This window comes from Mirounga angustirostris, unplaced genomic scaffold, assembly GCF_029215605.1.
Source record: "Mirounga angustirostris isolate CCGP_5_RB_7025 unplaced genomic scaffold, mMirAng1.0.hap1 SCAF_22, whole genome shotgun sequence".
Classification (NCBI taxonomy): domain Eukaryota; kingdom Metazoa; phylum Chordata; class Mammalia; order Carnivora; family Phocidae; genus Mirounga; species Mirounga angustirostris.
Window position 1 is genome coordinate 23,406 of NW_026991730.1, and position 18,225 is coordinate 41,630.

Below are 18,225 nucleotides of genomic sequence, written 5' to 3' on the forward strand. Positions count from 1 at the left end.
GGGCTCCCTGCTCAGCGGGGAGCCTGCTTCTCCCTCTGCCTCTACCCCTCCACCCTGTTTGAGCTCTCTCTCTCTCTCTCTCACATGCTCTCTTTCTCAAATAAATAAACAAAATATTTTAAAAAAGGAGAGAGAGATGAGGTCACTTGGTGAATTGATGCAGATGGAGAACAGTTTCAAGGACAAAGCCCTTGGGCATGCCAACACTTAGACGTGGGGTGGAGAAAGCAGCAAAGCTAATCATGAGCTTTTAGGAAGGGGAGGATCAAGAGGTAGAGTGTATTACAAGAAGGCAAACAAACAACAACAACAAACAGGACAATTGGTGGCCTAATATAAAACAAAATGATACGGTGTGTGTGTGAAGAATTAATTACAATTTGCTTTCATGTTAAGATAAAAATGAAGACAACTGAAGATTCTGGAAATTTACTTATCTAAATCTATCTAAATCTTATCTAAATCAATATTCAAACTTGGGGGAAAAATTCTCAAAGATCGGCAAAAATACTGGAAACATCAAAAAGTTTCTAAACACAAGAGTTTAGCTATTACTTGGCTGAGCTCTGACTGAGCTCTGATAGGACTTTCTGGTCATCATAGGTAAAACAGCTAAATTGAACAGAATGCAAAAGTTCTTTCATAAATAGGACAGATATTTTCATAGACCTGGGAAAATTCTCTCTCGTGGAGCCAAGAAAGTGTCTCCTCCGAGAATGTAAACCCTGCTCTCTTCAGCTCAGCAGCACTGAATCTTACGAACCTGAGTAGCCTTTCACGAAGCTGGTGCTGAAGTTACTCATTAGTGTACACGTATTAGAAGAAACAAAAGAGAACAACACTTCCTGTTATTGTCAGTCTGTTTTGAGGCTCAAAAATAGTATATCAAAAGACTACCTTCTGCAGTGAAGCCTTGAATGACCACCTATAAGTTCTGCATACTTTCTGAATGATGTGAACATCCTTTTGTCTTCAGTTCTCAGGACTGAAAATCAAGTGAGTCTACAGCACTAGGCAGAGTACTGTAAAATGCTTGAAGCCTGAGGATTCCATAGTAACCTGAGATCACTACCATTATGATGTCACGGATCTAAGGCTCATGCCGTAACTGCCAAACTGACATACTTGTTTCCCTGATTTGGCCTGCACGTTTTGATTTTTTAAAAGTAATCTTTTTTATTTTGAGATAACTATAGATTCATATGTATCTGTAAGAAATAATACAGAGAGATTACATCAATTTTCTACAGATAGAGACTTCCAGACACTTCCATCACCACAAGGATCCTTCCTATTACCCTTTTACAACCACACAAACTTCCTTCCACCTCCCCCACCTCTTTAATCCCTGGCAATCACGAATCTGTTCTCCATGTGTATAATTTTGACATTTCAAGAATGGTATACAGAGGGGATCATATAGTATGTAACATTTTTGTGATTTGCTTTTTTCCACTCAACATAACGGGAGAGTCATCCGGATTGCCACAGGTGCTCACAGTTCATTTCTCTGTGTCTCTTAGTAGTATGCCAGGATATGGCTGTATCACAGTTTGCTTCACCACCTGCTGAAGGAATTCTGGATTGTCTGCAGGCTTGGGCGTTCACTAATAAAGCTGCTGTAAACATCTGTGTACAGGTTTTTGTGTCAGCGTCGGTCTTCTCTCCTCTGGGCTAAATGCCCAGGAGTCCAATTGCCAGGTCCTAGGGTAGCTGCTCTGTTTTGTTTTTTAAGACACTAACTGTTTTCCAGAATGGCTCTGCCATTTCACATTCTCACCAGTACTGTGGGAGTGATTCAGTTTCCCCACATCCACACTAGCATCCACACTGGCAACTAGTGTTGTCATTTTTTATTTTAGCTGTTCTGATAGCTGTGTCATGATATCTCACTGTGGATTTAACGTGCATTTCCCCAATGGTTAGTGATGCTAAACATCTATTTGCCGTGCGGACATCTTCTTCAGTGTGACGGAACCTACAGTAGTCTGTTAAAAACATTTTCCGTGGAGACGGTGTTCCCTGTCCACTAGAAAACTGACCATTTTACAGATGAGGAGGTGCTTCACGGACAGGTTAGACGCTTTCAATTCAAGCAGCTGCGACATAACATGAAGGATTCAAATCCAGCTGACTCAGGAGGTCACTCAGCTTCCTGTGAGGGCCCCCCACTCTTCTCACACGGACAGTGTCTTTCCTTTGACAACAGTGGAGGACTGAAATTTGATCCTACTAACAAAGTTCATGGTTTCCCTTATAGGCACCTCGAACAGGTATGTGAATCCCTCTCTTTTATTCCCCACTCGACTCTATGGGCCTCAAGGAAAGAGTCTATGTCTGATTTATCATTTTAATTCTCACAAACATTGGCACATTGGAGGAATTCAAAAATTCTCTTGAATGGGTGAATGAAATAGTTTTCTGGCATGGATGGATGGGGAAAAGGCATGACCTAAACTAGTCTCTCTCTCATTTACTTCATTCATTCAACAGATAGTGTTTGAACCTGTACTAGGAGAAAGACACTTGCTAGGTCTGGGCAACAGAGAGCCAGGCCCAACTCTCACAAAACCAGGATTTAAATGGGGGGGTGGGGGGCAGAAATTAAACAAAGAGTGTCATCAATAACTGTGTAACACCAGACTCTGGAAAGTACTGCAGAGAAAAATTAAAGAGTGAGATGAGAAATTAAAAGAGGGACCTGACACCTGATTTCAGTTGTGAAGAAGTCTCCTTTGAAGAGCTCCTTTAAAATGAGCTTTAAAGAATAATTAGGGATTGATTAGAGAGAGGAGAGAAAAGAGGAAGGCAGAGGGAAGGGACAAGAAGAGAAGTGTATTGGAAGGGAAGATACATTTTTCAGCTGAAGGGACAGAATGCGAATATGTGACGTTTCAGAGACATGGAAGAGTTTGCTAGTTTGGAGATACAGGCAGAAGGTACAGGAGCATGAAATATGCCTGAAAAAGTAGGTAGAGGCAAGAGCACAAGTCCTGGTAGACCTTTTAGACTTTACTGAGGCCTCTCATCTTAAAACCAAACTAGCACAGAAGTGACATGTAGATAGTGGCCTTCAGACTTTTCACCACTTTTATTTTTTTTAAGATTTTATTTATTTATTTGGGTGGGGGGTAGCAGAGGGAGAGGGACAAGCACAAACAGTGCTGAGAGTGGAGCCTGACCTGGGGCTCGATCTCACAGCCCTGAGATCATGACCTGAACCAAGATCACGACCTGAGCCGAGATCAAGAGTCAGAAGCTTAACCGACTGAGCCACCCAGATGCCCCTTCTCACCACTTTTAAAGGGACAAGTGCTAGTCTGGACATGTTTGATTGTATTAGAACCATGGAGGCTCATGGGGCAACACTTTCTGGCCTCCCCTCAAGCATCTGTCAACAGTTATTTAATGTAAAAATGTAGGCAAACTTATCTCTGCACCTTCCCCAATTCCCAGATTATGTCCCATTTCTCTGCCTCTCCCTTCAGAGAGGTTAGAGATTTAGAGACCAGGAAAACTCTCCTTCTAGAATCTAGTATCTGCTTATCAATACTGATATGCATCAGTCTCACTTGGGGGAGTTTTCAGGCACTCCCTCTCTAACCCCCAGAGGTTCTGATTCATCAGATCCAGAAAACCTGTATTTTGAAAAATTTTTTGAGTGATTCTTGTATGTAACCAGGATTGTGAGTTACTAATCTTCAGGAATTAATTGAGAAAGATGTAGTGTTCTGATTCTATCTTCCCCTTGTAGTAAAGCCAAGGAGAGAAAAGTTTTCTTAGAAAGATAAAGGGAGCTTTCCTTAGTCATGTAATAGTTACATTTACAGTAATAGCTAAAGCTTAATTTCTTCTAAAATACCATTGCTACTTATTTTAATTTGATGAATGAGCTCTAAATAGAATCACAGTGATAGGGTTTGTTTTCATCTATTTCATTGAACACTTAACTTTTCACCCTAAATATCAAATAGAAGAGATAGTATAAGGTAATCCTATGCCCATAATACCAATATTTTTAAGCATGTTGCAAAGACAAGACTATTTAAAAATTTTTTTTGAAGATTTTATTTATTTGAGAGAGAAGTGAGAGAGAGAGAGAGCATGAGCAGGGAGGGGGGTCGGGGGGAGGGGGAGAAGCAGACTCCCCTATGAGCAGGGAGCCCGATGTGGGGCTTGATCCCAGGACCCTGAGATCACGACCTGAGCCGAAGGCAGATGCTTAACTGAATGAGCCATGCAGGTGACCCTAGACTATTTTCTTAATTCAATTTCTTTCTTTTAATTTTTTTATATTTATTTTATTTCAATTCCAGTATAATTAAGTGTTATTATTAGTTTCAGGTGTACAATATAGTGATTCGATAATTCTATACATTACTCAGTGCTCATCATGATAAGTGTACTCTTAATCCCCATCACCTACCATCCATCCCCCCACCCACCTTCCTTCTGATAACTATCAGTTTGTTTTCTATAGCTAAGAGTCTGTCTTTTGGTTTATCTCTTTTTTATTTGTTTTGTTTCTTAAATTCCACATATAAGTGAAATCATATGGTATTTGTCTTTCTCTGACTTATTTCACTTAGCATTATACCCTCTAAATCCATCCATGTTGTTGCAAATGGCAAGATTTCATCTTTTTTATTGCTGAATAATATTCCATTGTGTGTGTGTGTGTGTGTGTGTGTGTGTGTATATCACATCTTCTTCATCCATTCATCTATCAGTGGACACTTGGGCTTGCTCCATAATTTGGCTACTGTAAATAATGTTGCAACAAACATAGGGGTGCATATATCTTTTTAAATTAGTGTTTTTCTCTTTTTAAAGATTTTATTTATTTATTTATTTATTTATTTATTTATTTATTTATTTATTTATTTGAGAATGAGAGAGGGTGAGCAGACAGGTGGGGGCAGGGGCAGAGGAAGAGGGAGAGGGAATCTCAAGCAGACTCTGTGCTGAGCGCAGAACCCAATGTGGGGTTCGATCCCATGATCCCGAGATTATGACCTGAGCTGAAACCATGTGCTAGATGCTTAACCGACTGAGCCACCCAGACACCCCACAAATTAGTGTTTTTCTATTTGGGGGGTAAATACTCAGTTATGGATCATATAGCAATTCTATCTTTAATTTTTTGAGGAACCTCCATATTGTTTTCCACAGGGGGCTGCACCAGTTGGCATTCCCACCAACAGTGCACAAGAGTTCCTTTTTCTCCACAATCTTGCCAAAACCTGTTGTTTCTTGTGTTGTTGATTTTAGCCATTTGGACAGGTATGAGGTGATAGCTCATTGTGGTTTTCATTTGCATTTCCCTGATGATGAGTGATTTGAGCATCTTTTCGTGTCTGTTGGCCATCTGTGTCTTCTTTGGAGAAATGTCTGTTGATGTCTTCCGCCTATTTTTAAATTGGATCATTTGGTTTTTTGGTGTTGAGTTGTATAAGCTCTTTATATATTTTGGATACTAACCTTTTATATCATTTGCAAATATCTTCTCCCATTCAGTAACTTGTCCTCTCGTTTTATTGGTGGTTTTCTTTGCTGTGCAGAAGCCTTTTATTTTGATGTAGTCCCAATAATTTATTTTTGCTTTTGTCTCCCTTGCCTCAGGGGACATATCTAGGAAGATGTTGTTACAACCAGTGTCTGAGAAATTACTATATGTGCTCTCTGCTAGGACTTTTTTGGTTTCAAGTCTTACATTTAGGTCTTTAATCCATTTTGAATTTTATTTTTGTGTATAGTGTAAGAGAGTGGTCCAGTCTCATTCTTTTGGATGTACCTGTCCAGTTTTCCCAACACCAGTTTTTGAAGAGACTATCTTTTCCCCATTGTATATTCTTGCCTCCCTGCTTGTACATAAAATCATGGGTTTATTTCTGGATTCTCTATTCTGTTCCGTTGATCTATTGTCTACTTTTCCGTCAGTACCATACTGTTTGGATTATTACAGCTTTGTGATATACCCTGAAATCTGGGATTGTGATACCTCCAATTTTGTTCTTTCTCAAGATTGCTTTGGCTATTTGGGGCCTTTTGTGGTACCATACATATTTTAGAATTATTTGTTCTAGTTCTGTGAAAAATGCTATTGGTGTTTTGATAGGGATTGCATTAAATCTGTAGATCATTTTGGGTATGGGACATTTTAAAATATTTGTTCTTCCATCAATAAGCATAGAATATTTTTCCATTCATGTTGTCTTCAATTTTTTTTCATCAGTGTTTTATAGTTTTCAGAATATAGGTCTTTCACTTCCTTGTTTAAGTTTATTCCTAGGTAGTTTATTATTTTTGGTATAATTGTGAATGGGACTGTTTCTTAATTTCTCTTTCTGCTTCTTCATTATTAGTGTATAAAAATGCAGATTTCTGTATATTGATTTTGTATCCTGTGATTTTCCTGAACGCATTTACCAGTTCTAGTCTATTTTTGGTGGAGTCTGGAGGGTTTTCTGTATATATAGTATCATGTCACTTGCAAATAGTCAAAGTTTTACTTCTTCCTTACCCATTTGGATGCCACTTATTTCTTTTTCTTGTCTTATTCCCGGGGCTAGGACTTCCAGTACTATGCTGAATACAAGTAGTGAGAATGAACACCCCTGTCTTGCTCTTGATCTTGGGGAAAAGCTTTTAGTTTTTCACCATTGAGTATGATTTTAGCTGTAGGTTTTTATATGGTCTTTATTATATTGAAATATGTTCCCTCTAAATCTACTTCGTTGAGAGTTTTTATCATGAATGGATATTGTACTTTGTCAAATGCTTTTCTGCATCTATTAAAATAATCATGTGCTTTTTATCCTTTCTCTTGTTGACGTGATGTATGATGTTAATTGATTTGTGAATATTGAATCACGTTTGCATCCTAGGAATAAATCCCACTTGATCACGGTGAATGATTTTTTAATGTATTGTTGGATTGGGTTGGCTATTATTTTGTTGAGGATTTTTGCATCTGTGTTCATCAGAGATATTGGCCTGTAGTTCTCTCTTTTTTAAAAAAGATTTTATTTATTTGCGATAGAGCAAGAGTGAGAGAGCGAGAGCGCACAAGCAGGGGGAGTGGGAGAGGGAGAAGCAGGCTCCCCGCTGAGCCAGGAGCCCGATGGGGGACTCGATCCCAGGACTCTGGGATCATGACCAGAGCTGAAGGCAGACGCTTAACTGACTGAGCCACCCAGCCGTCCTCTTTTTTTTTTTTTTTTTTTAAGTGTCTTTACCTGGTTTTGGTATCAGGGTAATGCTGGCCTCACAGAATGAATTTGTGATTTTGGAAGCTTTCCTTCTAACTCTTCTTTAAATGTTCGGTAAAATCCACCTGTGAAGCCATCTGCTCCTGGACTTTTGTTTGTTGGGAGTTTTCTGATTACTGATTCAATTTCATTCCTGGTAATCAGTCTGTTCAAGTTTTCTATTTCTTCCTGATTCAGTTTTGGGAGGTTATATGTTTCTAGGGATTTATCATTTCTTCTAGGTTGTTCAATTTGTTTGCATACAATTTTTCATAATATTCTTATAATCCTTCATATTTCTGTGGTGTTGGTTGTCCTTTCTCCTCTTTCCCTTCTGATTTTGTTTATTTGAGTCCTCTCCCTCTCTCTCTCTCTCCTTTATGAGTCTGGCTAAAGGTTTATCAATTTGGTTGATCTTTTCAAAGAACCAGCTCCTGGTTTCATTGATCTGCTCTATTGGGTTTTTTTTAGTTTCTATTTCATTTATTTCTGCTCTAATCTTTATTATTTTCTTCCTTCTTTAGGTTTTGGGTTTTGTTTGTTCTTTTTCTAGCTTCTGTAGGTGTAAGTTTAGGTTGTTTCTTCAATGTTTTTCTTGCTTCTTGAGGTAGGCCTTGATTGCTATAAACTTGCCTCATAGAACAGCTTTTGCTGGATTCCAAAGTTTTTGGACCATGGTGTTTTCATTTTCATTTGTCTCCATGTATTTTTTAATTTCTTCTCTGATTTATTCCCTTACAATTTTAAATCTTTGATTAAATGTGTATATTGGAAAACATTATGTAGTGTCGAGAGCATGAGCTCTGGAATCCAATTACCTAGTTTTAATCCTTCCTTATGATTTACTACCTACATGACACTGGGTAAACCAGTTATACTTCTAAAGCCTCAATGTCCTTATCTGCAAAATCAAAATGATGATAAAAGCATCTGCTTCATAGGGTTGTTGTGAGAATTAAATGAGATCATACTGCAGAAATGTTAGTATGGTACCTAAAAGATTAATCCTTCAAATAATTTAGTTATGCTTACAGGAGACAATGAGACTTTTTATTCAAAAATAGCAACAATATAATGGGTATTCCCCCCATGAATAAAGACAGGGAGAGAGAACAGGTAGTAATGCCAATTGAGTAACTACAAATTGCCAAGTTCTTTGCCAGGCAGTTTATGGACATCATCTCATTTGCTTGCAGCAGATTTGTGAGGTAAGAATCATTATTTCCATTTTATAGATGGAGAAACTGAAGCTCAATAAAGTGAAGTAACTGAGAACCACATACCAAATAATCTGCAGAGTCAAGTTTGTCTAATTTCAAAGTCATATAGTTTTTCCTCACCTAAACAATGTTTTCCTTCTGGAGGAGGAAAGAAAATATATTTTAAGCCACATCCCATTTAGGTTGGCTCCCAAATTATTTAACTGACACATATGTGAGTGTTTTCATCAGCTGTCAGTGTTTGCCTATGGTGCCCCTATCCCACTCAGTCTCTCCTCCCTGAAATGGCTGGTTGAGGAACACTTAGCCACTGCTGGTACCATGTCCTAACTCTCAGTCAGGAAGTTTGCATCAGCTCCCAAGATGGACAGGAGACTCCTGTTATTTTACGGAGCCAGATCTGAGGTTTTAGACAGGCAGGGAGTAGGAGGAGTCAGGACTGGGAAAGTCGAATGATTCCCCTCCTGATGTCTAGTGGTTCACATCGCTAAGATAGATACCAGGCTGTGAATTGTGCCTCCTCAGCTGATCCCCATTCTGGATCAGTATCCCTATGAGTAATTTCTCTCCTGATTCTGGCACTCTGGACTTTCTACTACCACTGATGGATTTTTATCTCTATAGAGGGGAAAAAAGGGATGCCCAGGCCTTGGCTGCGAGTGCTCACTCCACTACCCTTTGCTGCCCTCTACTGACCATACCTGGAAAGTACATTTAACCTTTCAGGCCCTTGGCCCAAATAGATACTACAGTGAGTGAAACCAGGCACACAAAATTTGAGGTGCACCAAAAAACTAAGTAAATAAGATATGATATTTTAATTTTAATATAGTATTTTAAAAAGTCAATTTGCAAAAAATACATGGTGAACAAAATATCTAAATGTACCCTAAAACAGTACTACTAGCTTATATGTACACAGAACCTGCCATCCATCTTTTCATTCAAGAAAGAGGTCTAATACTGCAGTGGCAAATCATGCTATCAATACTGGTCAACCTTTTTCATCACTCACATATATGGGGGAAAAAAACCCAGAAAATTTAGAGTAAGTGAAAAACAAAAATGAGAAGGTCTAAGTGGAACAGATACTGTTAACAGTCGAATCCTAAAGAAAACAAGTAAGAGAACAGGGGGAAAAAAAAAAAAACTGATTAAGAAAACAAAACCAACTAACATCTTCAGAGTCAAGAAGCCAAAGAATGGGTGGCTATAAAATAAGAACAAAGAAAAAGATTTTTTGGAAATTAAAGATATCATCGACCAAATTAAATGTACTAGAAAGTCTTGAAGATTGAGTTTAAGGAATCCCACTTGACTTTGACACTTGGAATATTCATCTTTCAGTTTTAATGACATAAGATTACCCTTTCTTTCTCAGTAAGTAGAGCTATTTGGTCCTTCGGTAAGGAGTAATTTAATCATTGGAATAATGGAAATGCTATTTGAATTTGTAGAATCAACGTATAAACAAAACTTGGAAGACAACAACTGTAAAAGAATCTGACTAATACTAACATTGATAATATAAAAAAAATGGAAGTCTGAATATTAAGGCAGCAGAGACGTGGAAGAGATAATGTCACAGATCTTTTTCACCTATTTATTTATATAGCAAAAAATCAAGATACACTGTCTAAAATTGATGTAACAAAATACAGACGTAAGCATACTCTTTAAAATGGTAATAACCAGAAAAACCAAAACAATGTAACTGGAAAATGTAGAAGCAGATGGATAAAAGAAATAAGTTTCTCATCTTTCAATAGATGCTATTTCAAGTTCATAAAACAAGAAATGAAAGTATTAACATAGGTTTCAGAGGTATTGTGATAACCACCAGCAGAACAGAAAATATTTAAAAATAGGGAGCTGGAAATGAGGAGTTGGGGAACAGGTTCAGGCAGGGAATTTACTTTTCATTTGGTACCACTCTGTACTGCTTGTTTTTTAAAATGTGTGTATGTATTAATTTTACACTATAAAAGTTAAAAAAAAAAAAACAAACCCTCTTTGCAGCTGCAGCTCTTGGCATCATTTCCTTCCCAGCTGCAGTCTCTTTCCTTACACCAGTGGTCAGATCCTACTGAGACAGGAAGGAGTAAGAGAGAAAAGAAAAGTTTCTGCCCTTAATTTAAGTGTCTTGGAATCTTTTTTATTTGTTTGTGCTTGTGTTCTGTCTTTTCAAATGGCGCCACTCTTTGGAATACTAACTTTTGACTACTTTCATCTGTGATGTCTAGAATCTTCTTAAAGTCTTGCTAAACTTTGGTATCCTTCTGTTCCTTCTTGACAAAGAGTAATCCTGACTCATTGGCTCTTACTGCGACCGTGGTATTTTATTTTCTTAGAATCTTGGTTCTGGTCAACTACTTCCTAGCCAGGTCCAACTCAGCCTGCCTAGGTAGGAATGAAAAGTCTATGGAAGAGTGATGACAATTACTACTATCAGAACAAGTAAGACGTGGCATATTAGTAAGTTAAACATAGTGCTAAGGGAGCAGGGTGACGTTCATTACCCCATTCCTCATGCACTGACAGAGGAGAATGTGTTTCACTCCACTGTTCTGGAGAGAACACACTCGGAGGAATTTGGGAGTAGACGTTTTCTCTAGACCACAATCTTGCACCAAAGTGCCAAAAGCATGGGACACGAGACACAAGGAAATGAAACCAGAATATCTAAATTTTCGAAGAAGGCAATAATGTCTCAGGGTCACTCTCTAAATTTGAGAAACAAGGCAGAGAATCATAGGGGAAGGGAGAGAAAAATGAAACAAGATGAAACCAGAGGGAGACAAACCATAAGAGACTCTCAATCTCAGGAAATAAACTGAGGGTTGCTGGAGTGGTGGGGGGGTGGGAGGGATGACGTGGCTGGGTGATAGACATTGGGGCGGGTATGTGCTACGGTGAGCGCTGTGAATTGTGGAAGACTGATGAATCACAGACCTGTACCCCTGAAACAAACAATACGTTATATGTTAATAGAAAGAAAAAAAAAAAAAGAAAAGGTCACTCCCTGAAAGTAGGCAATATATATGGGAGATAACTACACACGAGTCACCAAAACAAAACAGTAACAACAACAAACACAAAGAAATACACACACATATTAAACATAAACCGTTGTGGAAGCACAACAGTTGCTGGGCGCTGTGTGCTCAGTGAATACGGACTCACAGGCTGTGGACTCAAGGCGGGTGCCTCTGGCTGGCTTGCCGTGGGACTGAAACCCAACAGTTCCCAGGTCCTCGCTGTCTCCAATAGAGGGAGCACTAAGTTACCTGCCACGCCATTACCTATTCACTTAATTGGGGGACCACAGTTTTGTTTGTGACAACTTCTATAGGGGAGATGCAGTTTCTTTGGTGACTGCTGACCCCTTGGAGACTAGAACTAATTCGAGGTTCGAACCAACTTTGAAGAGGCTGAAGAAGCTACGCCCATTCCTGTGAAATCCCCGGACACCGCTACAGCTACCGGAACCCAGGCTCTGCGTAAAAGCCTCTGGCTGACACTGAGCCAACTGTATACGATTGAGAATGAAGGCACTTGGACTTTAATTTCTATGGGCTTTTGTGAGGGGATTTAGTTTGGGGGGAAGTGGAGTCATAAACAAAGAGTGTCCTAGTGTTCAAATCTGGGACATTTTCATGTGGATACAGTCTCTGTGCTCATTTCATCAAAGGCTGGTGAGCCCCTTTGGACAACATGACTGGACCTAATTAGTGATACGAAATGGAACGGCGAGTTAACTTTCAGCCTAGGGCGCTGCATGGCGTTCTACCGGACTCATGGGGCCGGAGTCTTTTGTGGGCAGAAAGCAAGATGCCCTTCAGCAGTTCCCGAAGGACTCTGTGGGGAGGAGGCGAGTTCAGGCGTGTGTGAGCGCAGCAGTAGCGGGAGCAGGCGCGGCTCCGCTAAGGGGACTGCTGCCCTGGCTCCCTTCGGAGGCTGGAGCACCATGGGCTACGACACTGCTTCGCAGCCTTCCATCATGAGTGCGCGGCCTTCTTCCCTTGTCTACATTTGCATCATCCATACAAAACACTGATCGGTTTTTCTTTAAATATTCAGAGTGGACTGTAGAATCTTCGCTCATGGTAACGTGTTAGAACATGTTATACGTTTTTCTGAATACAGACTAAAATACATAGCTACTAAAATTAAAAAAAAAATGCCCGTGAGCATGCTACCTAAAGCAACTCACAGGACGCCTGTGGAACGCACAGTGTAATACACTAAAAAGCTTAAAAAGCTGGCAAATATTCAACGAGAGGGATGCATGCTACTCCACTCTCCGGGTCTCCACTCCAATCCTGATGACAGAAGGTGGTGTTGGGCAGAGATTTGGGGCCCCTCTCTCCACGTTCTCTCTCACACCATCCCAAGCAACAGAGAAAAGACCTTTCTAAGACTTATAGGAGTTCGAGTCAAGTGCTTTCTTATTGTGCCCTTGGCGTTCAGGACGCAGGGCTTCTTGCTCCCACGTTGGAGTGGGCTTGCGCGAGGATGCCTGCAGTTGCCTGGCCATTCCCGGCTCATTTCTGGAGGTGTAGTAGCAAACCCTGTTTCTGCTTGAGATCTAAGCCTCACTCTACCCAGCTTTGCTAGGGAACCCCATGATTTGGATGATAACATACATCTCAATCGCCTTCTGTCTCCTCTTTCTCACTCGTTCAAATTCCAACACAGCATGTAGTTACAAAAACAAGTGAAAGAATGAGAGAAGAAACTGTTGATGGAAGAAGATGCATGCAGCTATCGTACAGCAAAATACTGTGTGTATATAAACATCTAATGATCGCTTGTTATGAAAAAGTGTTTTTTAAAAAATTAATGAAACTTGATACTCAAATACTGTTGAGTTCTCCTTCCCCAACTTGGGGTTAGAGTCATGTAGCAGTCTAGTCTTTTTGGCTGAGTCTGTGCACACTGGAGCAGGGGCACCCTCCTTTGTTCCCTAGTCTCTGAGAAGCAATGAGATATACTAGAAAGAATATTGGCCTTGGGGTCGGGCCTGGGGACAGATTCTGGATGTTTGAAGTTGGGCAAATTACCTAGGCTCCCTGAATCTCAGGCTTTACGTGTGTAAAATGGCAACAATAACCCTCCTAGGGTTGTTGTGAGGATTAAAGGAAATGAGTGTGAGTCAGTGAGACTGCCATTCAGAAAGAAATTCACATCCATGTCTAGGTATCCACTGGGCATGTCCATATCTAGATAGCTTTTAAAGAGGTTTGACATCTTTCCCCTGCATGGAAGTGGAGCCTGAGCGGTCGTGCTTATATTCAGAGGCCTTTTTCAGCACAGATAAAATGCCAAAACAATTAAGATTTTGATAGGATGTGTACCTTTGTGCAAACAAGCTTACATAACAAAATGGTGCAGATAAACGCAGATGACAATGGACTTTATACAAATAAATGAAATTATGTTTCTCTAGTATAAAAATAGATCAAATGGTAAGAGCACAAAAATAGGTGAAATGGTAACATAAACTGACTTGTGTAATCAGAGGGTCAACTCTTGACATTTTTCTCCCTAGGCCTTTTCTAATAGTTTTGTTGCTAAGGCTACAGTGTTTTTGCCAGATTGGAACAGCATTGTCCACTCTAATGAAGCTTAAGTAGCTTTCCCAACTAGATTTTTTTTAATAAGCATCAGTTAATACTGCTGGCTTTCAAAGCCATGTTCGTGATGAATGGAAAGATCTTTAAAGATCTGTTCTTAGAAAATGTAGCTCATAAAATTTGGAATTTAGCAGCATTTCTATTCCATAGTTATTCCAACACAAATTTTTATCACGGTTACACTGAACAAAATAACTTAAAATCTAATTTCACATATTTAATTAAAAAAAGAATAAGAAATTATTATTTACAACTTTAGCCAAAAATTAATTCCCTAAAGAGTAACTGAGGTTACTTAACGAACAATTCTTTTGACTAGTGGGTCAAGTGTCTCACAACTGCTCACAAATGCACACTTGATTTATTCTTTGCACAATATGGATAAGTTACAGGAAGTCATCTGAGGAAAGTGTAAATACAAATGCACCCAAAGAAACGTAGAGTTTTGTAAAGCGGAGTAAATGAAAACCAGTTTGCTCTGGACACTCAATTGCTAAGAGGATGTCAAAGGTAAGAGCCATTAGGAAACGGGTGAAGAAACACTCCTTTTGATGTGCTTGCTGAGGAGCCAGATGAGCTTCCTTGGTCATGGACAGAAGAGACCATCTAAACTCTAAAAAATGTAGTGCAGTTTGCATGCCCGCTGATTCCGCAATTCTACTTGTGCACTAAAGCATGAGAATTAAATTAAATAATTCATGTGAAGTGCTTAGCCAATTACAGATGCTGTATTTCCTTCCTTGGATGTCTATATTTTTGTAGCCAGAAATCCCACTGTTAATTTCCAATAAGAAAAGCTGAATATTACAGCCTTTAAAGTCAAAAGTTCACCTTAATTTGAATATTGCAGCATTAGTGACATCTGGTGGAAAATGAGTTACAATGCGGCATTATAGCTATTCTGATCTTTCCTGTCTAATAATAATATTATCACTTTCATCACATTTTCACATACCCCTTTCCCCAACTCCATGGGAGGAGTATACTTCCCTGCCCCACTGAAGTTTGGCTCAGCCACAAGACTTGGCCAAAATCAGTGGAATGTGGGCAAAAATGTCAGTGTCAAAGTTGGAAACTAAGCTTTAAAAGTCCTGGCTAGCTATTGCCCCTTCAATGGTAGAATGAAACATGTGACCTGCAGATTTGCATGAGAATAAAACAAGCACCCCAGATAATCCACAGACTTACAGGAAAAAAAAAAAAATGCTTACGGTTATTCTATGGTTGTTTGCTATGAAGCAAAAGCCAACTAAAACATGAGATCGTTATACCTCTGTGTAAAATTCCCATCAAGGCTTGACTTCTCTGTCCAATTGATGACACTGGGAGAAGAGTCCTGAAGACCGGGTGTGGTTCAGTCCCATCTGGGGCTCTGTTTCAGACCTCGACAGGCCCAATCGGAACATGTTGTTTTCATTCCTGTACCTACGGTAAGCAAAACCGAGTCAGAGTCCAGGCCAGGCCTATCAGAGGCCTATCAGACTCTCTTGGAATCTTGGCTTCTCTGTTTAACATGGTATGGAAGTCACGCACGTTTTGTTTTTGTTTTTTTTTTTCCTTCCAAATCTTTATTTAAATTCTACTTCATTAACATGTACTGTAATATTAGTTTCAGGAGAATTTAGTGATTCATCACTTACACGTAACACCCAGTACTCATCGGTCATTCACAATTCTTGAACCTGTTGGTTTAAATAGCTCCCTCCTAAGGTGAGCTTCGGGTATAGGAAAGAAGGCAGGACAAGTTTAGTTGGAGCCATAGGCCAAAGCTTTTCCAATTGAGCTTTACCAACAAAGCTCATAGCTTTGTATTTGTATTTCTTAAATGATACATAATCTATAAGGGGGGGAAATTAGCAATGTTAGAAATCACAAATTAAAAGTGATAATATTAGGGTCATTTAATTTGGTAAATAAAAACACAAATGACAGAAATTTAAGTATTACCAATGATATATTAAGAAAGTTGCTACCAGTGAGCTTTTGTGGGGGAAGAACCACATTATTTCCGGCCACTTAGCAGAGGCATTGTGTTTCCTAAAGCAGTTACTGCTTTCTGAAAAGAATTTCAAACTTTTGTCCCAAAAGTAGTTCCAGAATTTTCAACTCTCTCCATATTTTTACTGAGCTTCCATTTCTGCTTTCTTTCTCAACCTAATGTGTCATGTTATGAAGGTTATGTACAGCCAAGAATTCAAATGTTTTAATCTTACTAGTGACCACTTTGTACTATATCTCATGTTGGAAAACCAGACTCTTGACCATACCTAATTCAAAATCATTTCCATTTCTGCATAACTACTTTTCTTATTCAGGCAAGAGTTGTGGGTGGACCTCTAAAATTAGATAGCTTCAACTCTCAAGGGAATGGGCTTTCGCAACAGCATTCACTACACCCATCATCAAATACGGGGACCTACACTTGTCTTGTAGTGAGAGAATTGCCCTTTATTCTTAACAAGCAGGCAACAGGATCAAACAGATCATTCAGGTGAAATAACAAAGACAAATACATATGTGATAAATCCGTGTAGTTACTTCTTGGAAGCTTGCCATGTATTTTCCTCTCCTTCATATCTCAAACTTCAGAAAGGCCAGGACCCTGTTTCATTCATCCCAATACTTGGCACGTTAACAGGTGTTCACTTTGTAATTTTTGAAGGAATGGATACAGGCTATGTGTTTTTACTTTATAGTGAAGATTAACGAGTTAATACATATAAAGAGCTTAGAACAGTGTCTGATACTAAGCACTTAATTATTACAAAATGAGATAAGATTTAGAACAGAGATTAGAAGAGACTTTTTAGAAGTCTGCCTTCAACTGACCTTGGCAAAATAAGGAAGACTAGGCTAGCAATAAGGCTAGGAGTATAGAAAAGTTCTACAGCCCAACATATGCTAAAATGAATTAATTCCAAATGACATGTATTATTTTATACAAAGAATGATGCTTATTTTAAGTCCACAGTTATAAGATTAAAGGGGTATAATCAAAGCTTGTCCATTAAATTGAAAGCACCTCCAGACTGACTCAAGTTTGTATTCTTAGGCCCTGGTAGGTACAAGATATTATTTGCTATACTGAATCCATCCTGCTATTTAACTGTGTTAATACCACACCAATATAAAAATATGTTAAGACAAATTAAAATATACATACTTAACTTTATTACATCATTTAAAGCTTGATTTTATAAAACATAAAAAAAATGTTTAAGTGTTCTGTATCACAGGAATTTAAACAGTGGCAATATACATAGCTTTGTAAGTTCAAGTTATATAAATTAAAATCAAATAATTGGAAATGCTTTTAATACGGAAAATATACAAATAAAATAAATGGCAAAAGGACCTAACAGGAGCAGTATTTCATTACTTACAGATTATCATTAGATAATTTCAGGATCTAAACAAAGACTCTGAATTTTCGGACTTCTTTTGCTGTATTTTATATTTAAATATCTCCCTACCTATATTCCGAATCAAGGTACTTGACCAAAAGGTTTAAGAAGGCATTTAGCTTTATGGCAAAAGCTTTCCATCTACAGTTACCACCTTTAAAGGAATTGACATTAACAATGCTGATGTAATCTGCTAGTTCCCTTCTGAACAATGTGCAATAATTTATACCAACCCTGTATAAAGTCATACGGGTACCAAAAAATGGAACAATTATGCACAGTTCAATAGAAGTATAATGTTAAGTTTTCCCCATCTAAAAATTAACCAGTGAAACAAAATGTATCAACTATAGTTGACTTGGTTTCAGGAAAACCACATCTGAGAGTTATAAGTACATCACTGTCCTTATCTTATCCTCAGTCATTGACAGGAATTTTGTAGGCCACCATGCTATTTACTTTGTGGATTGTAGTAGTAAATGAACGAAGGGACGGACTTCCTTAGAATTGGTAATAAACTGTGGTCCCGACTCTTCCCATTTTTCAGGTACAACCAAATCTTTGTCTGTATGTATCAGTAGATCAAATGAACCTAAATTGGGGATAAGATCATTAAAGTACAATTATTTTTTTCTAAAGTACAACCACCCTTCCTGTGTCTTTCACATTTGAACCATCTATAGTGTCAGAAAAGCTAGTTTACCTTGATCTCTAA

At 38.7% G+C, this 18,225-nt stretch overlaps 1 protein-coding gene across 8 annotated transcripts in view; it reads right to left on the reverse strand.

The window, feature by feature from the left end:
- The window catches only part of LOC135363123 (mitotic spindle assembly checkpoint protein MAD2A-like), a 30,497-nt gene that overhangs the window by 433 nt on the left and 11,839 nt on the right, over window positions 1–18,225 (reverse strand). For 4 of the 8 annotated variants that reach the window (XM_064583808.1, XM_064583804.1, XM_064583807.1 and 1 more), the window contains one exon: window positions 12,327–18,102. In XM_064583808.1, coding sequence (XP_064439878.1) covers window positions 17,966–18,102 — 137 coding nt within the window. In that variant the 3' untranslated portion in view covers window positions 12,327–17,965. Of the gene's footprint in view, window positions 1–7,930; window positions 11,431–12,326; window positions 18,103–18,225 lie in introns of those variants that run through there. The other 4 variants (XM_064583806.1, XM_064583809.1, XR_010408816.1 and 1 more) reach the window with 3 other exon arrangements.